General features: G+C 45.3%; 2 protein-coding genes across 6 annotated transcripts in view; one reads left to right on the top strand and one right to left on the bottom strand.

Annotated features, from left to right (window-relative positions):
• Positions 1-7,115, top strand: part of Shoc1 (shortage in chiasmata 1) — a 95,936-nt gene extending 88,821 nt beyond the window's left edge. For all 5 annotated transcript variants that reach the window (XM_039111043.2, XM_039111042.2, XM_039111045.2 and 2 more), the window contains one exon: positions 1,075-7,115. In XM_039111043.2, coding sequence (XP_038966971.1) covers positions 1,075-1,175 — 101 coding nt within the window. In that variant the 3' untranslated portion in view covers positions 1,176-7,115. The remainder of the gene's footprint in view (positions 1-1,074) is intronic.
• On the bottom strand, positions 4,778-11,671 carry Gng10 (G protein subunit gamma 10). Its single transcript, NM_053660.2, has 3 exons — positions 11,547-11,671; positions 7,721-7,852; positions 4,778-5,593 (listed from the first exon to the last, which is right to left on the bottom strand). The coding sequence occupies exons 1-2, from the start codon at positions 11,625-11,627 to the stop codon at positions 7,727-7,729; spliced, it is 207 nt and encodes a 68-aa protein (NP_446112.1). The 5' UTR covers positions 11,628-11,671; the 3' UTR covers positions 4,778-5,593; positions 7,721-7,726.
• Positions 11,672-19,416: the final 7,745 nt, after the last annotated feature.

Here is a 19,416-nt window from a genome sequence, read left to right as displayed (position 1 = left end):
CCTGAAAGAAAAATATTCACGACTGTTTCTCATCACCTGCTGTTCACTTAAAGCACTTTCAATTCTGCCCCGTGTTCTGCAAATGTCACTTCAGTTTTAAAGCTGCATAAAATCCTGTTGTTTATAGGTACAGGGATGCTATTAATTTGGTTCCTGATGTTTAGTTCTGATTTTTCATAACAAGAGTCATGATGGTGTTGTTTGTGCTTTATTATATAGCTGTTTCATAAATGACCCAGATCAAACCCCACCCTTGGACTCTAGAACAAATCACACAAGTGAACTCTATAGACTCTTGAACATGGATCACTTCCCTATATAATTCTCCCATTTTCTCCACGAGGAAGTTTCTAATTCTGACATTTAAGCTTTTGGACATATAGATGGGATACTCAAGATATCTATGTACATTTTAATTCATTTACTTTTGAATAATTTTAGTTTGCATGTGTATGTGTTTGGCATGTTTGCATGTGTGTATGAATGTTCATGTGTGGGTGCACATTTCCTGATGCATGTGCACATGTGTGTGCACATAAGTGGAAGATGCTGTCTGGAGCTGTGCACATACACATGCACACACAAGTGTACACACACATGCACTTGCCCCCCCCACACACAATTCACTTGCATAAGTGAATTAGAATTTCTAAATAAAGATGTTGGAGTAGAAGCTGGACAGTTAATAAAATGTAAACATATAGAACACAGTATGAACAGTTCTGGTGGTTTACAGAGCCAAGGAGCAAAGCAGGTGTGAGTTCAAAATCAGAGTGAGCACTGAACTTATTCTAGTCTGAAGATGTGTTGGAAACCTTCAGGGATTAGGAAGCCTGCCTGAGTTGTTTATTTCTAATGGTTTTATTTAAAGATATTAGAGCCAGGAGAGACTTTGGAGATCAAAGAACCTCACAGAAGAGGATAATGGAGTCTGGGGATAATGAATGACTCACACAGTCTATGGGTGCACTGATCTTAAACAGCCACTGGGGACAGGTGCATTCATGTTAAAAAACAAACCATGCTTCATATCTGCTTACCCCAATAAATGGTTTTCTTTTCTCCCTTTGACAGACTTAATGTACTCACAAGCACCACAACCTAAGAAACGCCGTCTAATGTATGAGAAAGTCCCCGGAAGAGTGGATGGGCAAACCCGGCTGAGGTTTCTGTGAAAAACAGAAGGGACAATGCCACCTGCCAGATTCTACTTCCTCATGACAGTGCAGGAACAGTCAGTCAAGCTTGACGCCTGACGACAGAAAATGCTATTGCTTTGCAGGTCCTCAGTGTTTCTGTATAAGTCTGCTTGTCTGACTTATCAGTCAGTACAATATGCACAAGGCCCCAGAAGTACTCAGATTCACGTCTACTTTACAAGGCTTTTGTCTTTTTAAAGGTTTGTGTTTGCACTTATGTGTATGCATGCGGAATGTGTGCATTCTGGAGGCCAGAGGCCCCATCATAGTCTTTTTTTTTAAGTTTATTTTTTTTGTTATTAAATTGTGTACGTGCATGTTGGAATGTGCATATGGAGTGCAGCCCCTGTGGAGTCCAGCCAGCAGAGGGCATCTAAGCCCTGGAGCCTTAGTTACTGGTGGTGTGATGCGGTGCTAGGAACCACAGTCCAGTCCTCCCCAGAAGCAGCAAGCACTTATAACCACTGAGCTCTCCTGAGCTCCCACACCCCTGCACAGTCTGACAGTTGGAGTCAGGAAGTGAGGAGCACCACACAAGGGCAAAACTGCAGCCAGAGAAGCTCTGAGCAGTTCCCCCAGCCCAATGAGAAAGAGAGGGAAGAAATGCTTGCAACCTAAGCTGTGGGAAGGGCTCACATTCTGTTGTTTGTTGACTGACTGACTGATTGACTGATTGATTGATTTTTGAGCTATCCTGGAACTCACTGTGTAAACCAGGCTGTCTCAAACTCAGAGGTCCACCTGCCTCTGTCTCCCGAGGACTGGGACTAAAGGTGTGAGTCGCCACCACCACCACTACCCATCGAGAGTTCCGTTCTTAATACACAAACAACCCTTTCAAACTGGAGGGAAAAGGAAACTTAATAGAGTAAGTAAAATATCTAAACATATTCTCAGAACAAGACAAATCTGTAAATATTTAGGATAAGCAACCTCATGATTTGTTTCAGAGGTGTTGGCTACTAAATAACTGTTTTCACCTCTCACATTGACAGGAGGTTGGAAATACAGACTCCTAGTCAGCCAGTCAGAGAAGACCGCTTTCCTTCTGTATTGTCTGTCTGTCCTTTCAGAGCTCCCTCTAGACAACAGCTAATAAATGTAAGATGACTTGACCCAGGAATTACATTACTAAGAATTTATCTTAAACAAATATTACCTATAACATGAAACCTATTATAAGTACAGCTTGTAATAGGTAAAACTTGTATACTTGCTACTGGAGGACAAAGCAAACATTTAGAGTATAGAATACCGTGAAACTTATTAAGAAACTAAGTGTGCTCTGACCATAGTGAAAATGGACCGTTCCAATTTGCTCGAAATGATTTTATACATATGGGGGTGTTTGAGCAAGTGTGGATCCCACACTTTCTGATGCATGGGAAACTGCTGGGGAGTTAAGCTCAGTGGTGTGATTCCCCACAGAGCTCTGGGATTGGTTCCCAGCAGTTCATAAACTGGGTCTGCCAAAGTCAATGATCACTACCATTGGCTACACAACTGGTTTGACACTGACCCTGGAATAGATGAAGCTATTCAGAGGGGGGAAGGCTAAGAAGACTGGAGTGAAGCCCACTAAAACGGGCTTCAGAGAAAGGCACGGAGCAGGGCCTGAGGCTTCGTAAGCTCACAAGGTGCCGAGCAGCCTTGTTCTGCTCCTTTCCTCCAAGTTTTCTCCCATAACCTCTGTTGTTGTTTTTCTTTTCTGTCTTTTTTCCATTTTTTCCTCACACAGAAAATGCTGTGCTTAGACGTTCCCTGGCCTGGCCAGGGGGCTGCAAGTCCAGAAGCAAGCGTGGGTCTTCTTTCACCCCACTGTGCTCTCCTCAGCCAGCTTAAGGTGCAGGACGCTGTGCTCTCACTTGCTTTGTCTTATAATGTTGTCCCTGATTAAACTTTTTAGTGTTAAACTCCTAACCCCATTTTCCTATTGCTTACTTTTAATGAGTAGATAATTTAAGGCTGTTTAAACTTTTCCCTAGCAGTGCCAAGACACTTCCAATTCATGTTTTGTAATGAATATAACAAGTACCAAAATCTAACACTGCCAAAAAGGTAATTACAGCACGCCAATTTTTTCTTTTTTTTCTTCATCTTTATTAAATTGACTATTTCTTATTTACATTTCAATTGTTATTCCCTTTCCCAGTTCCCAGGCAAACATCCCCCTAATCCCTCCCCCTCCCCTTCAATATGGCTGTTCCCCTCCCCATCCTCCTCCCATTACCGCCCTCCCCCCAACAATCACGTTCACTGGGGGTTCAGTCTTAGCAGGACCCAGGGCTTCCCCTTCCACTGGTGCTCTTACTAGGCTATTCATTGCTACCTATGAGGTTGGAGTCCAGGGTCAGTCCATGTATAGTCTTTGGGTAGTGGCTTAGTCCCTGGAAGCTCTGGTTGGTTGGCATTGTTGTACATATGGGGTCTCGAGCCCCTTCAAGCTCTTTCAGTCCTTTCTAAGATTCCTTCAACGGGGGTCCCATTCTCAGTTCAGTGGTTTACAGCACGCCATTTTATCAGTCTGAACACTCTAATGCAGTATTTCCAGACCAAATGGAAACGAGCAACACTTCAAATCAATCAAACCCACCTGAGTATAGAGACTGATCCATGACAAGGCATGCATTAATATAATTCTTCATTAAGGAAGCATTATAAGCATTATCTAATTTCCCCTAAGATACTTCACAAAGTTCTGCATGTTTGTTTGTTTTTTAATTTGCATGCAGGTGGGTTTCAGTGTGGCATTTTCATCATTTGTTTCAATTTTTAAAAATTATATTGTTTAATTCAGCAGCTTCCAAGGCAATCTCACTGACCCATGAAGTAGTTTTTGTCCTCCATGTTTGAGAGAGAGATACAGAACAAGTATTGAATTTCCTCAGATAGCTGTCAGGCTGCGGGTCCCTTCTTTCACTGGCAGATTTCCTATATCAAATCAGCTCCTGAGCAGGTGTCAGTCCCTCCTGACGCTGCTGGACCTGACCCTCCTGACGCTGCTGGACCTGACCTGCCTCCACCTAGAACAGTTAGAGCTGTAGAACGTTCACGGCTCCCCTGAACTCCCTTCTGCAGTGCTGCTGAAGGAGACAGTGCATCCAAAGAGGGTTTAGTGTGGGGTGGAAACTTGGAACAATCACTGAAATCCTCCTAACCGAGACGCAGGACACACACATACAATGCTAATGGTAGGAGGCAAGAGTTTGAAAGAACAAACAACAAAAATGATAGCGTAAAACTGCAGACAAGACTAAATGAAAAATAGAAACATCAAAAGGACATCCAAATTATGATTAATTTACTGATATCTGAGTGATGCCTGGAGTTAGGGAGGCCCAGCCCATGGCTTCATTTTCTCCACTTTGTATTCCTACGACTTCTCCGTGGTGAATGCCGGGCGACGTCAGAGAGCAGCTGTGGCTGGGAATTGAGGGTTTTTCATGTTATGCTCACAACTGTATTTGGAGGCACTGATGGAGTTCTACAGGGGTTCCAACCCCAATCTCACCTTCTGCACTCACACTCACCAGCAAACAGAGATCCATGGGGCCCAAAAGACCACACCAAACACAAACTACTGTTGTCATGGAAAATGATGAATTAGGCAAAAATTTTATTTCCAAGCTCTTCAAAGATAATCACAAACACAAACTTTCCTTCTAAAAGTGTCCCCAATTAAATCAAAGGCACATCACCCCCAATAAAATATGTGTGACATGAATTCTTTTAGGTTATAATATCTTCATATTTTGTTTTTAACCAATTGCAACGTTCTAAGTGTAGATCACATTTAAACATTTTTAAAGGCATGAGCACACTTTTCAAAGCATCAGACACAATTATAAGTTGTAGAGTACAGGAACTAAAGAAAGTTCTAATGGCTTCACACGGGAGGGCCACCTAACAACACATCCATGCTCCGTGTGCTAAGGAGCGGCTCCCCAGCTTCCCGTCCAGGTCAGACCGTTTGCTCACTGGGACTGGAAAGGCCTCCTTTACGAAACCAGCATATCAATCATTCCCCAATTTATACTTTGTCTAATTTAGTAACTGTAAATTTTTATGAAAATTTTTTATTACAGTATAAAAATGTTAGGAAAATTACAAATACTCAGTTTTCGGAAATACAACATTTCCATCCAGAAATGCAAATACCCAGTAAACAAAACATGCCTCCATCCCAGGCAGGGCCGCACAGGCTTGACTGAGAGATGCACCCAGTGAGTTTGGTAATGAGGTTAAAAAATAAGACAAAACATTGATTTCTGTAGAATTTTGACCTAGGACCAGGCCACAGAGAAAATGATTTGGCTCTTGAAATCTGTTTTCTTGGGACTTGGCGGTAGTCATCCATCACCATGCACACACAGGTTCCTCAGAGAGCTTCTTCCCTGTTGAAGAGAGTTCCATTGGTTTTCAATTTAGTGAGATTTACTTGTAAAGGAACCTTATCATTTCACAGGACCCCAAAAATGCACAACACAGAAAACATCTCGTGAATGCAATAGAATGTGTGAGCACGCCCTCGGACAGACAGCACTCAGGCCGGGGCTTCGTGGAGGACTGCCGTGCCCTTGGCTGCGTAACTCCTTTCTCATAGCGGAACTGAACGTGAACAGTTTCCTTTTACAAACATGTGAAAAGGATGATCACTTATTGTGTAAATACAGAATTTGAAATACGTTGGTCCCAGGACTGATAACCTAGAAATACGGGAATGTCCGGGGTGAGGGCCTTGCACATGCTGGGCAGCTGGGCTACACTGCTTTTGAGACAGTCGTCTTGAGTTAGCCAGGTCACTCTTGAACTCACCCAGTTTTAGTTTCTTTATAGTTTTTAAGGTTGGTGGGTAGGCAAAAGTGGAGACTGCTGGATTCATACTGGTTTCACCATATCTTACACAAGAGCCAAGCAGGAAGTAGGTCTAGTGGGAAGGGCTGCTTCCTCTTGACACAGAGCAGCCTGGGGGAGAAGTAGGGAGTCCACAACCAGGGCATGCACACTAGTGGCTTACCCTACCTCTCCTGCACTCTCGTTGAGAGTGGACAGGATCTATACTTTTAAAATGGTTTTAATAAAGAGGATTCTTTCATAAATCTCCCCCAAAATTAAAGTGTTTGGAGCCCTACAGTTTATAGACAAAGGAGCCGCTGATTGTTATCGTGAGCCAAACAGGGCATCCTGACAGTCACTGGGTAGAACTGCCCTTCCTCAGAACGCCAGGCTCTGAATCATTTCAAGATCTACTTAACAAGAAAGCCTGAGGTTCTGTTCTGCTGATCACTGAAAATAAACCTTTTGTAAATCTCCTATGACATACTAGTTTTTCATGTCAACGGGTATATCAACAAAATATTTTCCTGATGCTGGCTTTCCTGAGTGAACAGTTGTAAAAGTCTGCATTAGCCATGCCTGTGTGACTTACCCTTCCTTCTGAATCTGTTGGGGACGGGGTACCATCTGGATTAAGCCATTTAAGATCTTGGAATGTGGGTTCATAGTTTCCGTGTTCGTTCTGGTGTCTTTATTCTGACTCTGACTTGCTTCTGGACATCCTGAGTCTCATTCATGGTCAGCTTTGTGTCTATTCCTTGCTGTGAGTTCTTGGTTCTAAAAATGCCTTAGAGGTTTCCTGTTTCATTTCTTGCCTTGGCCCCTCTCTCTGACTTTTTTCCTTTTCCCTACTGTTACAATTTCTGTTAGATCCAAATGCTGACTTGTTATGTAGTTGGTTTATGTTAAATTTTTAACTCTTAAGGTTGTACTTTTTTCTATAGAAATGTTTGTAATTTTCATTTTTATCTAGTGGATTAAACTTCATATCTATAAATCATTAAAAATATAGAAATGTAAAACCTCAATGCAAAACACTCAAATTCATGTCATCCTAATTAATAAATCATCAGAAATGTGTCTTCAGTTATTGGCTACTAAAACTCGTTAGCCCTTTACACACACACACACACACACACACACACACACACACACACACACACAGAGCAGTAGACCATCAGCTACATTTGATCTTCCATGAAAACAGAGATATGACCCAGGCATTGGGGTCACATGTCTTTAATCCCAGCCCTGAGGAGGCAGAGACAGGCAGATCTCTGTGAATTCAAGGCCACCCCACAGACCAAGTCCTCGGTTGCACAGACCATAACAAACAAAACAGGGCTATTTAGGGAGCTGCTACAGAGAAACAATAGCCCATGGCAGGCTCGAGTTAGCTCGCTTGCTCCTCAGTCAAGTCCTTCGTCCCAGCAGCTGCTGTCAGCAGACCACAACTCTGGGATGCTGTCAGGGCAGAGAGGGAATTAAGGTCAAGAAATATTGCTGGTCAGCTCAGTTAAAGAGTTCATGTGTGTAAGGCGACGTGCAGGGAAGCTACAGCCCAGAAGCACCCATCGGGCAAGGCAGCATTCTGACAATCTTTTTCAACCTCTGTTGCCCAAATCCTTTGGGAAGCTCCCTGAAGACACTATGGCCCCAAGATGACACAGTGCACCCCAACTCACCAGTCTTCAAAGTAAAGCACAGGACCTGGGCTCCCGGAAGGGGTTGCTTCCAGCCGGAACACCAAGCAGCAGGGCGTCCTTGCATGCATTCTGTATGCAGTACTGCTGAAGCTCTGCAGCTGCCTGAGAGACCTGAGACAAAGCAAGCACAGTGTGACCGCCGCTCGCCGCCCCACCGCTCACCGCCCAGCTCACAGCCAGGCGAAGCAGCAGGCCCCACACAGCCTGAGGTGGGACACCACTGCTGTCATCCAAGGCTCTCTGCTAATTGCAGCCACTCATCCCCACAATGGAAGACTATACACTTCTACGATTGAGTATGGGATACTTTCAAATTGCTTTAACAAGGGAAATGTAACTTTAATCCATTTAGAATTCTAGTTTAAGACCAAATTGGTAAGGAAATGGCTCATTCTCAAGTTCCCAGTACAAATATGTAAAACACGAACTGATAATCTAAAGCTGCCGTGTGAACGAGGTTGGGGCTTGGTCCAGTCTGTGCGGAACAAGCGACAGAATTATTCTGTGCGGTTCAGAAGTACAGCTTGCTGGTTAGGAATGTGGTCTCTGGGGCTGAGGGTGGGGCTCAGTGATCGAATGCTGCCTAGCACAAGGGAGGTCCGGGGTCAGTCCCTAGGACAAAACACAAAAACAACAGTATTCCAGATAATCATCATCATCGTCATAATAAATAAAACAAGGCCGTTATGTTTTAGCCACGGTCTGCGTTTATATGTTGAAATTTAATCTCCACTATGAAGGGTGGAAACTTGTTTATGTATTTTTTATATATGGGTGTTTTATCTGCATGTATATCTGTATCCCAAAAGAGGACACTGGATTCTATTAGACTACATTACAGATGGTTGTGAGTCACTTGGTGGGTGCTGGGAATTGAACTCAAGACCTCAGGAAGAATAGCCAGTGCTCTTAATCACTGAGCCATTTCTCCAGCTCCAAGACCTTGGACCCTCTAGAACCATAAACTAAAGTAAACTTTTTAAAAATCTTACTCTGTCTGTGGTACTTGGCTATTGGCAACAGAAAACTGACTAATACATGTTCCATGTATGTTCCATATGTTACATGTATGTTATAGCTGCTTACCATATGTTTACAGTTGCCACCAAGCTTCTGAAAGGCCTTAGGGATTTGCTTTTAGAGCTAGAATTTTTAAAATACAATATAACCAGACTAACATTTAAGCTAATTTTTCCATCAATTGAAACTCAACATTTTCACACTAATTATAATTAGAGCTAATGGTTTTATGTAAGTTACTGATTTTCAAAGAAACGCAGAACCAATCATGCCCAGGGACTGTGTGTCAGGGAACTGGGTGAACTCTACATGTGGGGAGTAGGAGACTCTCTCAGGACCCCTGGGGAAAGGAGACCAACCAGACCCTAGCATAAAGGACTTGGTGATAAAGGTAAAGTGGGGGTGAGCAAAGAAACAAGCTGAGGTCGGTCAGGACCCTCAGCAGAGGCAAGGGAGAGACTCTGGGAGGCAGAAAACCAACCTCGAACCCTGCAAGCCGCCTCCTGCCATGGAGGATGGCTTGTCCCACCTGGGTTATCTGACTCTCAACTCCGGAGGAGGATTCCTCTGGACAGCAATCTGCAGTCCCTGGGAAGGGCCTGGCCGATCTCTCTCAGCAGGCCAAGAGCATCCAAGACTAAGCCCTGAAATGAAGCTGACTAGTTCTGGAACATGACTCCCTTTAAGTACTGCCCAATTTCACCCGTGTGTGTGTGTGTGTGTGTGTGTGTGTGTGTGTGTGTGTGTGTGTGTGTGTGGTGATCATCCACAATCCTTTTTCAAGTGCAGGTAAGAGTCTCTTCCCTCTATAGTGTCCATAGGGTGAGCAGGCATTTGATTCAGTTTTCCTTCTAGGTCTGATGCCCAATGGTACCGAACACTTTCAACAACTCTTTTTCGTTCCCTATTTTCTCTCCTGGGCAGCTCTGTTCTCTGCTAGGAGCTCCAGCCAGCACCCGTAACTGCTCCCTTTGCAAAATGAGGGAAGAGGGAACACAGCTTCAATCACCCCCCCAAGAACCTTTTACTCTCTTACGCCGAGCTCGCAATGACCACTAGTTATCGCTGTCCCCTGTATGTCTTCATCACCAGAAGCTGACTTTGCTCCCTCTTTCTTATCTGGGTCCAGCCACACCTTGGTCTCTGACTTCACCCCTACTTTCTAGCATACTTCCTGCTCACCTCCTACCTGGATCAAACTCCTTTAGCTTTCTGCCCTCAAAATCCTTGGTAGTCAGATGCTAGCAAGGAAAAAGGAACCACAAGCGGTACAGGCCCCCTATCTCAGTGTCCAGGTTGCGACTGCCCAGGGACTGCCCAGGCCGGTGAGCTCCATGGTGGACAGTAAGCACTTCCTTCACCCTTTGCTAACGCCCGGTCCACTGTCCCTGTTTCACAACTTCCCACAGCTTGTCCCACAGCTTCCTGTTTCACAAGACTGTCATCGCCAAGACCTGTAATCCGTAACCAGGCACTCTATACACATCTTCACCTTTTTTCCTGACCCAAAGATGTCACCCCAAACCCTTGTCCCTTCTACATTCACCTTGTCTCCATTTTCTTTGACAAAAGGACAAAATAAATCTTTCCTATCAACCCCAAACCCTTTTATTTTGGGAGTAATTTTTTAACCTGCCCGGCCTCTTACAAAAGTCCACTACACCTTCCACTACACCTTATGGCGAGTCTCTGTACCCCGTGCTTCTGTCCCTTTATCTTGTAAACCTGGGTATCTGAAATCATTTTGTTTATTAGTTTGTTTACCGCATCCACCTGCATCCCCTGGAGTAGCACCGGGTCAAGGGTTAAGAAACTGACTAGCACAATGGTGTGCTCAAGCAATCCACACAGAGAATTACACTAGCTGCCAACCAATACACGTTCAGCCAACAGAGTGGTAAACACTGGCTGTATTTGCAGGCCTTTAATTTAATTTTATCTCAGGGGTGTTTTGCCAGCATGTCTGTGCACCACGCGCATGCCTAGTGCCTGAGGAGGCTAGAAGAGGGCATCGGGTCCCCCAAAACTGACATTACAGATGGTTGTGGGCCTCCCCCCCCCCCCGTGTGTGTGTGTGTGTGTGTGTGTGTGTGTGTGTGTGTGTGTGTGTGTGTACGCGCGCGCGGTGGGAATTGAACCCGGGTCCTCCAGAAGCCAGTGAGCTGAGCCATCTCTCTGGCCTCCGCACCCCTCTTTTGACAATCCTCTCTTCATCTTTCTCTTCTGAACTATCCCTGGCAGCACGTTACAAGTGCTGCTCTTTGTCTATTCACACGCCTATATTTTAAGGACCTCTTTCGGCCTCTGTCCATGCAGCGAAATCTCCCCTGGATATCTCTGTAAAAATCTATAGATCCAAAACCTAACTCATTTCCCCAACTCTCCCTTCCGATGCCCCAGCTGAGGAAGGCCGAGGATCCTTCTGTCTCGCTCACATCAGTTCAGGCGGTGGCCTCCCTCCCCATCTCTAAGCAGCATCTTCCAGCAGCCCGGCTGGCAGAGTCTAGGCCGCCAGCGTGTCGCCAGCGGGCTGTGGACACGCCCACGGAGCCCTCAGATCTGGTCCCTGGGACAGTTTGAGTCGCCGGAAGCACCCGTGGAGCCTCCAGAGCTGACTCGGGGATCCGGCCTGGAGCCATCCCGCACCCACGCGCGGCTCGCGAGCACCCGAGGCCCCGGCGCGCGCCCGGCCCAGTAGCCGCCACTTCCGCCCGGCCGCGGCCTCCCGCGTGTCGCTTGGTCGGTGGCGGGGCTGGCGCCGGGGTCCGGCTGGGCAGGCGCTCACCTTGATCCTCTCCACGCCGGCCTCCAGCTTCAGCTGCTCTACCAGGCGCTGCAGGGCGCTCACGCTGGCCCCGGAAGACATGGCGACTAAGGCTGCGAGCAGCGGGCTCGGCTGGGCGGAACCGCAGCCGATCGGGGTGCCGCCCCGGGGCGGGGAAGCCGCCGCGCCCGCCCTGATGTCCCTGCGCTGGGGTCGCGAGCTGCCCGGCCCGGGTCGCTGCTGCCTCGGAACAAACCTAGGTGGCGCCTGTGCTGCGAAGGGGAGGGCACTGTAGGACTTCCATGGAAGAGCAAGTCTAACCTTCAAGGAAATCCTACTTGTTGGTCTGATACCGAATAAAATTACACCAGCTCTCTCACCTCCTATGGCCTTTGTTAACAGTCTTCTCCTGAGTGTTTCTTTTTAGTGTGCACATTACAAAACTGAGATCATTGTGTAAAAACTTGAGGTTTGTTTTGTTTTGTTTTTGTTTTTTTACATTACTATGTAATGATTCTATCGCCATCTTTGCACACCATCGTATCTGTCAATATTCGCTAACCTGGGTAATGCATAAAGACAATATCGGTGGACTTGCTAAACTTCAAGGCCCAGAGACTTTAAAACATTGGTTTAATTACTTAAAAATAGCTTCAAGGCTCAAATTCTCATCTCCTGACTCAACTCTGAGGGTTGGTCTCGTCCTCAAGGTGGATAGACTCAGTAGTGCTGTAGGGGGAAAAATCCATGCTTTCCTTTAGGCCTGTCTAAACATATGGGGGAGGGAGTAGGATCCTCGAATGGGTTTCCCTGGCTCATAGTGAATACCTGCCTTCCCTTAAACCAATTGCTACTTTGATTGCTGAAGTACACAATTTCCCGGCTGCTGTGTTTTCTCTGTACCTAAGAACTATCCAGGACAAAGTCATCCACAAAACACCCCACAGCCAGTCTCCATCCAGTGAGCTTTTTTTCCCAAATTGAGGCAGTCCGATTGATCATCCTAACTCTGGAGTTCCATCTGGGCTCATCTGAGGTTTTCTTCATGGCCGCTACATCGCTACAACTGCAGGTCAGCTTCTCCTTCTGCAGGTCAGCTTCTCCTTCTGCAGGTCAGCTTCTCCTTCTGCAGGTCAGCTTCTCCTTCTGCAGGTCAGCTTCTCCTTCTGCAGGTCAGCTTCTCCTTCTGCAGGTCAGCTTCTCCTTCTGCAGGTCAGCTTCTCCTTCTGCAGGTCAGCTTCTCCTTCTGCAGGTCAGCTTCTCCTTCTGCAGGTCAGCTTCTCCTTCTGCAGGTCAGCTTCTCCTTCTGCAGGTCAGCTTCTCCTTCTGCACAATCCTTGTTTATGGGATTCCATAACAAATACTAATTTAAGGGCCAGTCCCGATGAACTTCCAGCATGAAAACCTCCATCTCAGAGTCTGTTTTCCTGAAGAACTCAAAACTAAAACACCTAGTCATATAACAGAGTGGAAAATGATTTTTTAATTTTATTTATTTTTACACTCCAGATTTTATTCCCCTCCCTGCCCACCCTCTGACTGTCCCACATCCCATACCTCCTCCCACCCCCACCCCTCTCCTTGAGGATGCCCCCCACACCCCACCAGACTTCTAAATTTCCTGGGGCCTCCAGTCTCTTGAGGGTTAGGTACATCTTGAGAAATGTTTTTTATAAAGAAAAACTGAGGAGTTGGGGATTTAGCTCAGTGGTAGAGCGCTTGCCTAGCAAGCGCAAGGCCCTGGGTTTGGTCCCCAACTCCGGAAAAAAAGAAAAAAGAAAAACAAGAAAGAAAAACTGAGATGTTGTAAAAAGTGACAGAAGAGAGTATAAACTCCTAACGCTAAGCCCCTAAAGCAAGTATTGTTAGCCATAGCGTTGCACAACTGGATCATAGTTCATCAACTACCCTATCACTTAATACAACAGTAACTACAAAACTTGTGCTTTCTGCTCTGCTTCCTAGACACCATGCTAACAGTAGAAAGGATGGGTCAGCCTGCCAATATCTATGCCAAACATGGTAGCACATGTTTGTGATCCCATGGCTTCAGTGGCTGAGGCAGGAGAGGCTGAGTTCAAAGACAATGGGGATTAGAAGATTCTCGTGTGTGTGTGTGTGTGTGTGTGTGTGTGTGTGTGTGTGTGTGTGTGTGTGAACTTACTCTGTGGACCAGGCTGACAGTAAACACAGAGATCTTCCTGCCTCTGCTGGAATTAAGGTCAGCAGTGATCTTTCATTTAAAAAGATCAACCGGATGTAAACTTTTGAACTTTTCCTGGTCTGTCTCCTGGTATGCAGTGACAGTTTTCTGAAGAATGGCCGTCTGTCTTCATGCTCTTATTGTACAGCCTGTGCTGCTATTCTTTGTCCCTGGCAGTGGCCTTCCTAACACTGCGATCCTGTAATACGTACGGTACCTCAAGTTGTGCTGACCCCAACCAGTTGTTTTCATTGCTATTTCATAACTGTAATTTTGCTAGTGTTATGAATCAGTGTAAATATCTGTTTTCTGATGGTCTTAGGAGATCCTTATGAAAGGCTCATTTGACCACCAAAGGGGTCATGACCCACAAGTTGAGAACCTCAGATCTAAAAGATAAAAAATGGTATCTTGCATCTTTTGGTACCCTGATAATGAAATTTCCTATATTCTCTATAGTGTATATTCTCTATAGTGTATATTCTCTATAGTGTATATTCTCTACAGTGTATATTCTTTTTTTGGTTCTTTTTTTCGGAGCTGGGGACCGAACCCAGGGCCTTGCGCTTCCTAGGCAAGCGCTCTTCCACTGAGCTAAATCCCCAACCCCTATAGTGTATATTCTTTATAGTGTATATTCTCTATAGTATATATTCTTTATAGTGTATATTCTTTATAGTGTATATTCTCTATAGTGTATATTCTTTATAGTGTATATTCTCTATAGTGTATATTCTCTATAGTGTATATTCTTTATAGTGTATATTCTTTATAGTGTATGTGTATGATCTCCTGCGCTTCTGCTTGTGTGTGTGAGTGCTTGAAGCCAGAAAAGGGCAAAGGATTCCCCAGAGCAAGAATTACAGGCTGCTGGGAGCCACTTGATGTGGGATCTGGGAAGCACACTTGGAAACTCAGTTCTCTTCCATGCTGATCTGTCTCTCCAGCCCCATCCTGTATTCATTTTGTGAGCTATGTGTCCACAGTAAGGAATAATGTGGAATTCTGTTCAGGAGAAGCAAGGTGATATTTCTTTTTTTTAATTATGTATTCCTTTTTATTTCACGTGCATTGGTGTTTTGCCTGCATGTATGTCTGAGTGAGGGTGTCAAATCTTGGAGTTACAGATAGTTGTGAGCCACCATGTGGTTGCTGGGATTTGAACTCAGGACCTCTGGAAGAGCAGTCAGTGATCTTAACCACTGAGCCATCTCTCCAGCCCGAGGGGTGATATTTCCATGTGTGGTCTTCTAAGCCACTGAAGGTGTTTAACACTAAGATGCTTGTGTGATCTATCTATGCGGCACTCACCACTGAAGCGATGGTATTGAGGTGAAGGCTTTGAACTTGCCAGGGTACCACGATGCCTGTACAGTGTGCAGTCTGGAATCCGGGATGCCCCGTCTGGGCCCCTCTATCATGTCTGCACACACTTGCTGCTCCAGACCGCCTCAGTGTTGTTCCCTGCTCTTCTTCAACAGCAATGTCTAATGTTGAGGAAAGCAGCTGATTGGGATAAAGCCCTGTAGCAGTAAAAAATAAATCGGCAAGACCAGTTCCTGGATGGTTGCCCTCTCTCTGTAGTTCCCGCTCCAATGGGCCATAGGAACTAGTGCTAATTTATCTCAGCAGCTCCTTGCTGGCCCATGGTACTCTCTAACCCAGGCGGCCCATGAGTCGAATGCTTTCACTCACAGTCCCCTTGGCAAGTAGTTACCACTCCAGGCACAAACATCCCAATTCCATGGCGGGCTTGGTGCTTCCGGCCACTGTACCTTCTCTTGAACTCAATTAAGTTGCCACATGAAAAAACACACTTGGGCTGGAGAGATGGCTCAGCAGTTAAGAGCACTGACTGCTCTCCTAGAGGTCCTGAGTTCAAATCCCAGCAACCACGTGGTGGCTCACAACCACCTGTAATGAGATCTGATGCCCTCTTCTGGTGTGTCTGAAGGCAGCTACAGCGTACTTATATATAATAAATAAATAAATCTTTAAAAAAAAAAAAAGAAAAAACACACTACACAATAACCTCTGATTCAATTGATAGGATATCATTTGCCCATCTAGACAGCACAAAATCCTGTACACACCCATCCCTTAAGAACAGTCATAACAACCTGTAACTATGCACAGAGAGGAATCTTAACATCGGCCACCATGCCATGTTCTCTCAGTCTCTCTCTCTGTCTCTGTCTCTGTCTCTGTCTCTCTCTCTCTCTCTTGCTCGCTTGCTCTGCTCCCTCTCTTCTAAAACTCTTCTCACACCCATCCTTCTTTCTTGTCCAATGACAGGCCTCATTCTATCCTGTACCTGCCTTCCTGCATAAACACATCAACCTACAAAGCCCTGCACCCCCAACATGACCCACAGTCAAGAGGGCTGTCCCCTAGAGAAAGACACAACATCTGTGGGCCTATGCCGTGCTTGTACTGCACCAGAGAGACTTCTCACCCAGAATTAGTACATGGTGGCACACACTGCACACCTGGGACGTTGAGGCAGAAGGATTGCTACAAGTTTGTGGCCCGCTGGGAATACGCAATGAAGGGGTCACAAAACCCAAACAAAGCATCTTCATTCTCGGCTCCGAGAACAGCAGCTTGGTTTTGAAATGTTAGTGTCCTAAAACATCTCCTTTGCCCCCGGCCCAGCCCAGGATCTGCAGGCCTCTAATCCTCTATCCTGTACTCTCCATTCTACTAATAAAGTCTGCAAAAGGACAAATCCCTCCATTCCCTAACCAACCAAGAAGAAACCTAGAGCGACACGACATCACACTGACCTAAGACCATAGAATTGCTGAAGATATCCTAAATCCTTTTAAAACCAAGGTGCTGGTTAAAACTCAACTGTGTATACTTTAAAAATAGCCATGACTTTGCTCACGTGCAAGCAATCTATCTACTTCAGACCCATGTAAATTATGCATGCTTACTTACATTAGAGCTATATGAATTCAGTATTTATATCATAGAACCTTAAATCCTGGTTATTTAAAATATCCCATTGTACAGATGAGGAAACCAGAAGAGTAAATGACTTGGTTATTAATAACTAGGTTATCAATAACTAGGTTACTAATAACTAGGTTATCAATAACTAGGTTACTAATAACTAGGTTCTAGTTCGGTTTTATTGTAAACACATAACAGAAAGTTGTCACATTTTCCCAATCAGACTATTATTCACCCAGACATGGCTTATTCCAGTGTCTCAGTCACAGGGAGACCATACTTAATTCAATATTCTATAGTTGCTAGATCTGAGGTTCATATAGAATTTCCATAGACCTCTGTGTCTAGTTTACTGTATTTGGTTTGGTTTTGACAGAGTCTATGTAGCTCTGGCAACCCTGGAACTTGATATTTGGACAAGGTTGGCCTCAAAGTCAGAGATCTGCCTGCCCCTGCCTACGCAGTGCTGGAATCGGTGGCACCTGCCACCACACCTGGCCCCAGCAGTCCCATTTGCAACATGGGCTGCTTGTTAGCAAAGCAGCCTTCCATTCAAACAGTATTTCCAAGGTTTAAGTGTTAAACATTTGCTGTCCTTCACACCCCTCCCCCCAAAATAAACCCAGAGGATAAAAAAACATTTCTAAATATAAGTGCAATAGAACTGAACTAGATAGTTCCCTAAGCTTTTTCCCATGTAATGTTTAAAGAATCCTTTGTGCCAACCAGTGTTAGATTCCAGGCAGGAGGCTGATGCATGTTAAAAGGCTGTAACTTTTTTTTTATTCTTTTCTTATACATTGCATCCCAACCACAGCTGTCCCTCCATCCATTACCCCCAGGCTCACCTCCCCACCTCCCTTCCCTCCCAGATCAACTGCTCCTCCATTTCCCTTCAGAAAAGTTCAGTCCTCCCAGGGATATTGGCCAAACATAGCTTAACAAGTTGCAATGAGACTAGGTACAAACTCATATCAAGGCTGGATGAAGCAACACAGTAGGACGAAAGGATCCCAAGAGTAGGCAGAAGGGTCAGAGACACTGGGATCTGTCAGGAATTCCACAAACTATAACATATACACAGAGGACACAGCCCAGACCCATGCAGGCTCCCCTATGCTCCAAGAGGAGAAACCCAATGAAGATCTCCATTTTCTTTTCTTTTCTTTTTGGTTCTCATCAGCTGCTGGAAGGAACCTCTCTGGTGACAAGCTGGCTAGGCACTGATCAATAAATATAGCAGAATATTATTAAAAATCATTTTATTGTTTTTTCTATCCTAGGTTTCTGGGCTACCCAGCTTCTGGTCCTGGTCATCTAGCAGTGTCAGGCATGGGCCAGAAATTAGACCAGTCATTGGTTGGCCACTCCTATAGTTCTGCCCCCCTTTGCCCCCACACATCTTGCAGGCAAGTATAGGATTGTAGGTTGCAGGTTTTGTAGCTGAGTGTCCCATTCCCACCACTGGAAGTTGCCTGGTTACAAAGTTGGCCATCATTTCAGGTTTCACATCCTCCATTAGTAGAAGTCCTCAATGGGGTCACCCTTGTAGAAAGCTGGGAATTTCCACTCCACGGTTTCCACACTGCACCCCCATCCCGCCTCCCAAATGCCCTCCAATTCCAGTTGTCTCTCCCCATCACGATCCTCCTGTTACCATTCCCACCTGCAAAACCTATTCTAATTCCCTTTCCCAGGGAGATTCATGTGCCACCCCCCCCCCAGCCCTTCTTGTTACTTAGCCTTCCTGGGCCTGTGGACTGTAGCATATCATGTACTTAACAGCTAATCCCCACTTAGAAGTGCATGTCTGTCTTTTGAGGTCTGGGTTCCCTCACTCAGGATGGCTATTTTTTCTAGCTCCATTCATTTGCCTACAAATTCACAGCCCTGTTTGTTTTTGCACAACTAAGTAATGAGTCACATCTCTACCTGCCCTTCAGGTGAGGGGCATCGAGGCCATTTCTACTTCTGCCTACTATGACTAAAGCTGCTATGAACGTAGCTGAGCAAGTCTCTTTGTAGTAGGGTGAAACATCCTCTGGGTATATGCCCGAGAGTGGGCACTGTGTCTTAAGGTAGCGCAGTTCCCAATATTCTGAGGAGTCACCATATTGATTCCCATAGTGGCTGAGTTTGCACTCCCACCAACAATGGAGAACTGTTCCCCTTGTTCCCCATCTTTTCAACATGAGCTGTCACTTTGTGTTTTGATCTTTGCCTTCTGACAGATCTAAGATGGGACCTGAGTCCTTTTGATTTGCACTTCCCTGATGCCTAAAGATGTTAAGTGCTTCTCAGCCATTTGCGATTCCTCTGTTGAGGAGTCTGTGTCTTGAGGTAGCTCAATTCCAATAATCTGAAGAACCACACCGTATTGATCCCACAGTGGCTGTATAGGTTTTCAATTGGATTGTTTGGTTTGCTGCTGTCTGGTTTCTGGAGTTAATATAGTTTGGGTATCAGTCGTCTTTAAGATGTAAGGTTGTAGGTTGCAGTTCTGTCCTATCGACAGTGTCCTTTGCCTTACAGAAGCTTGTCAGTCCCATAAGGTGCCATTTATCAATTGCTGACCTTAGTGCCTGCACCTTTGATGTTCTGTTCAGGAAGCTGTATCCTGTGAGAATATGCGTTCCTCATTTTCTCTTCTATCAGTTCAATGTGTCTGGTTTTATGTTGAGGTCTTGGATCCACTTGGACTTCGGTTTTATGCAAGGTGATAAGTAGGGA

The sequence above is a fragment of the Rattus norvegicus genome, chromosome 5 (genome assembly GCF_036323735.1).
Source record: "Rattus norvegicus strain BN/NHsdMcwi chromosome 5, GRCr8, whole genome shotgun sequence".
NCBI lineage: Eukaryota > Metazoa > Chordata > Mammalia > Rodentia > Muridae > Rattus > Rattus norvegicus.
The sequence above is the reverse complement of the archived record's forward strand: the minus strand, read 5'-3'. Positions and strand labels throughout refer to the sequence as shown.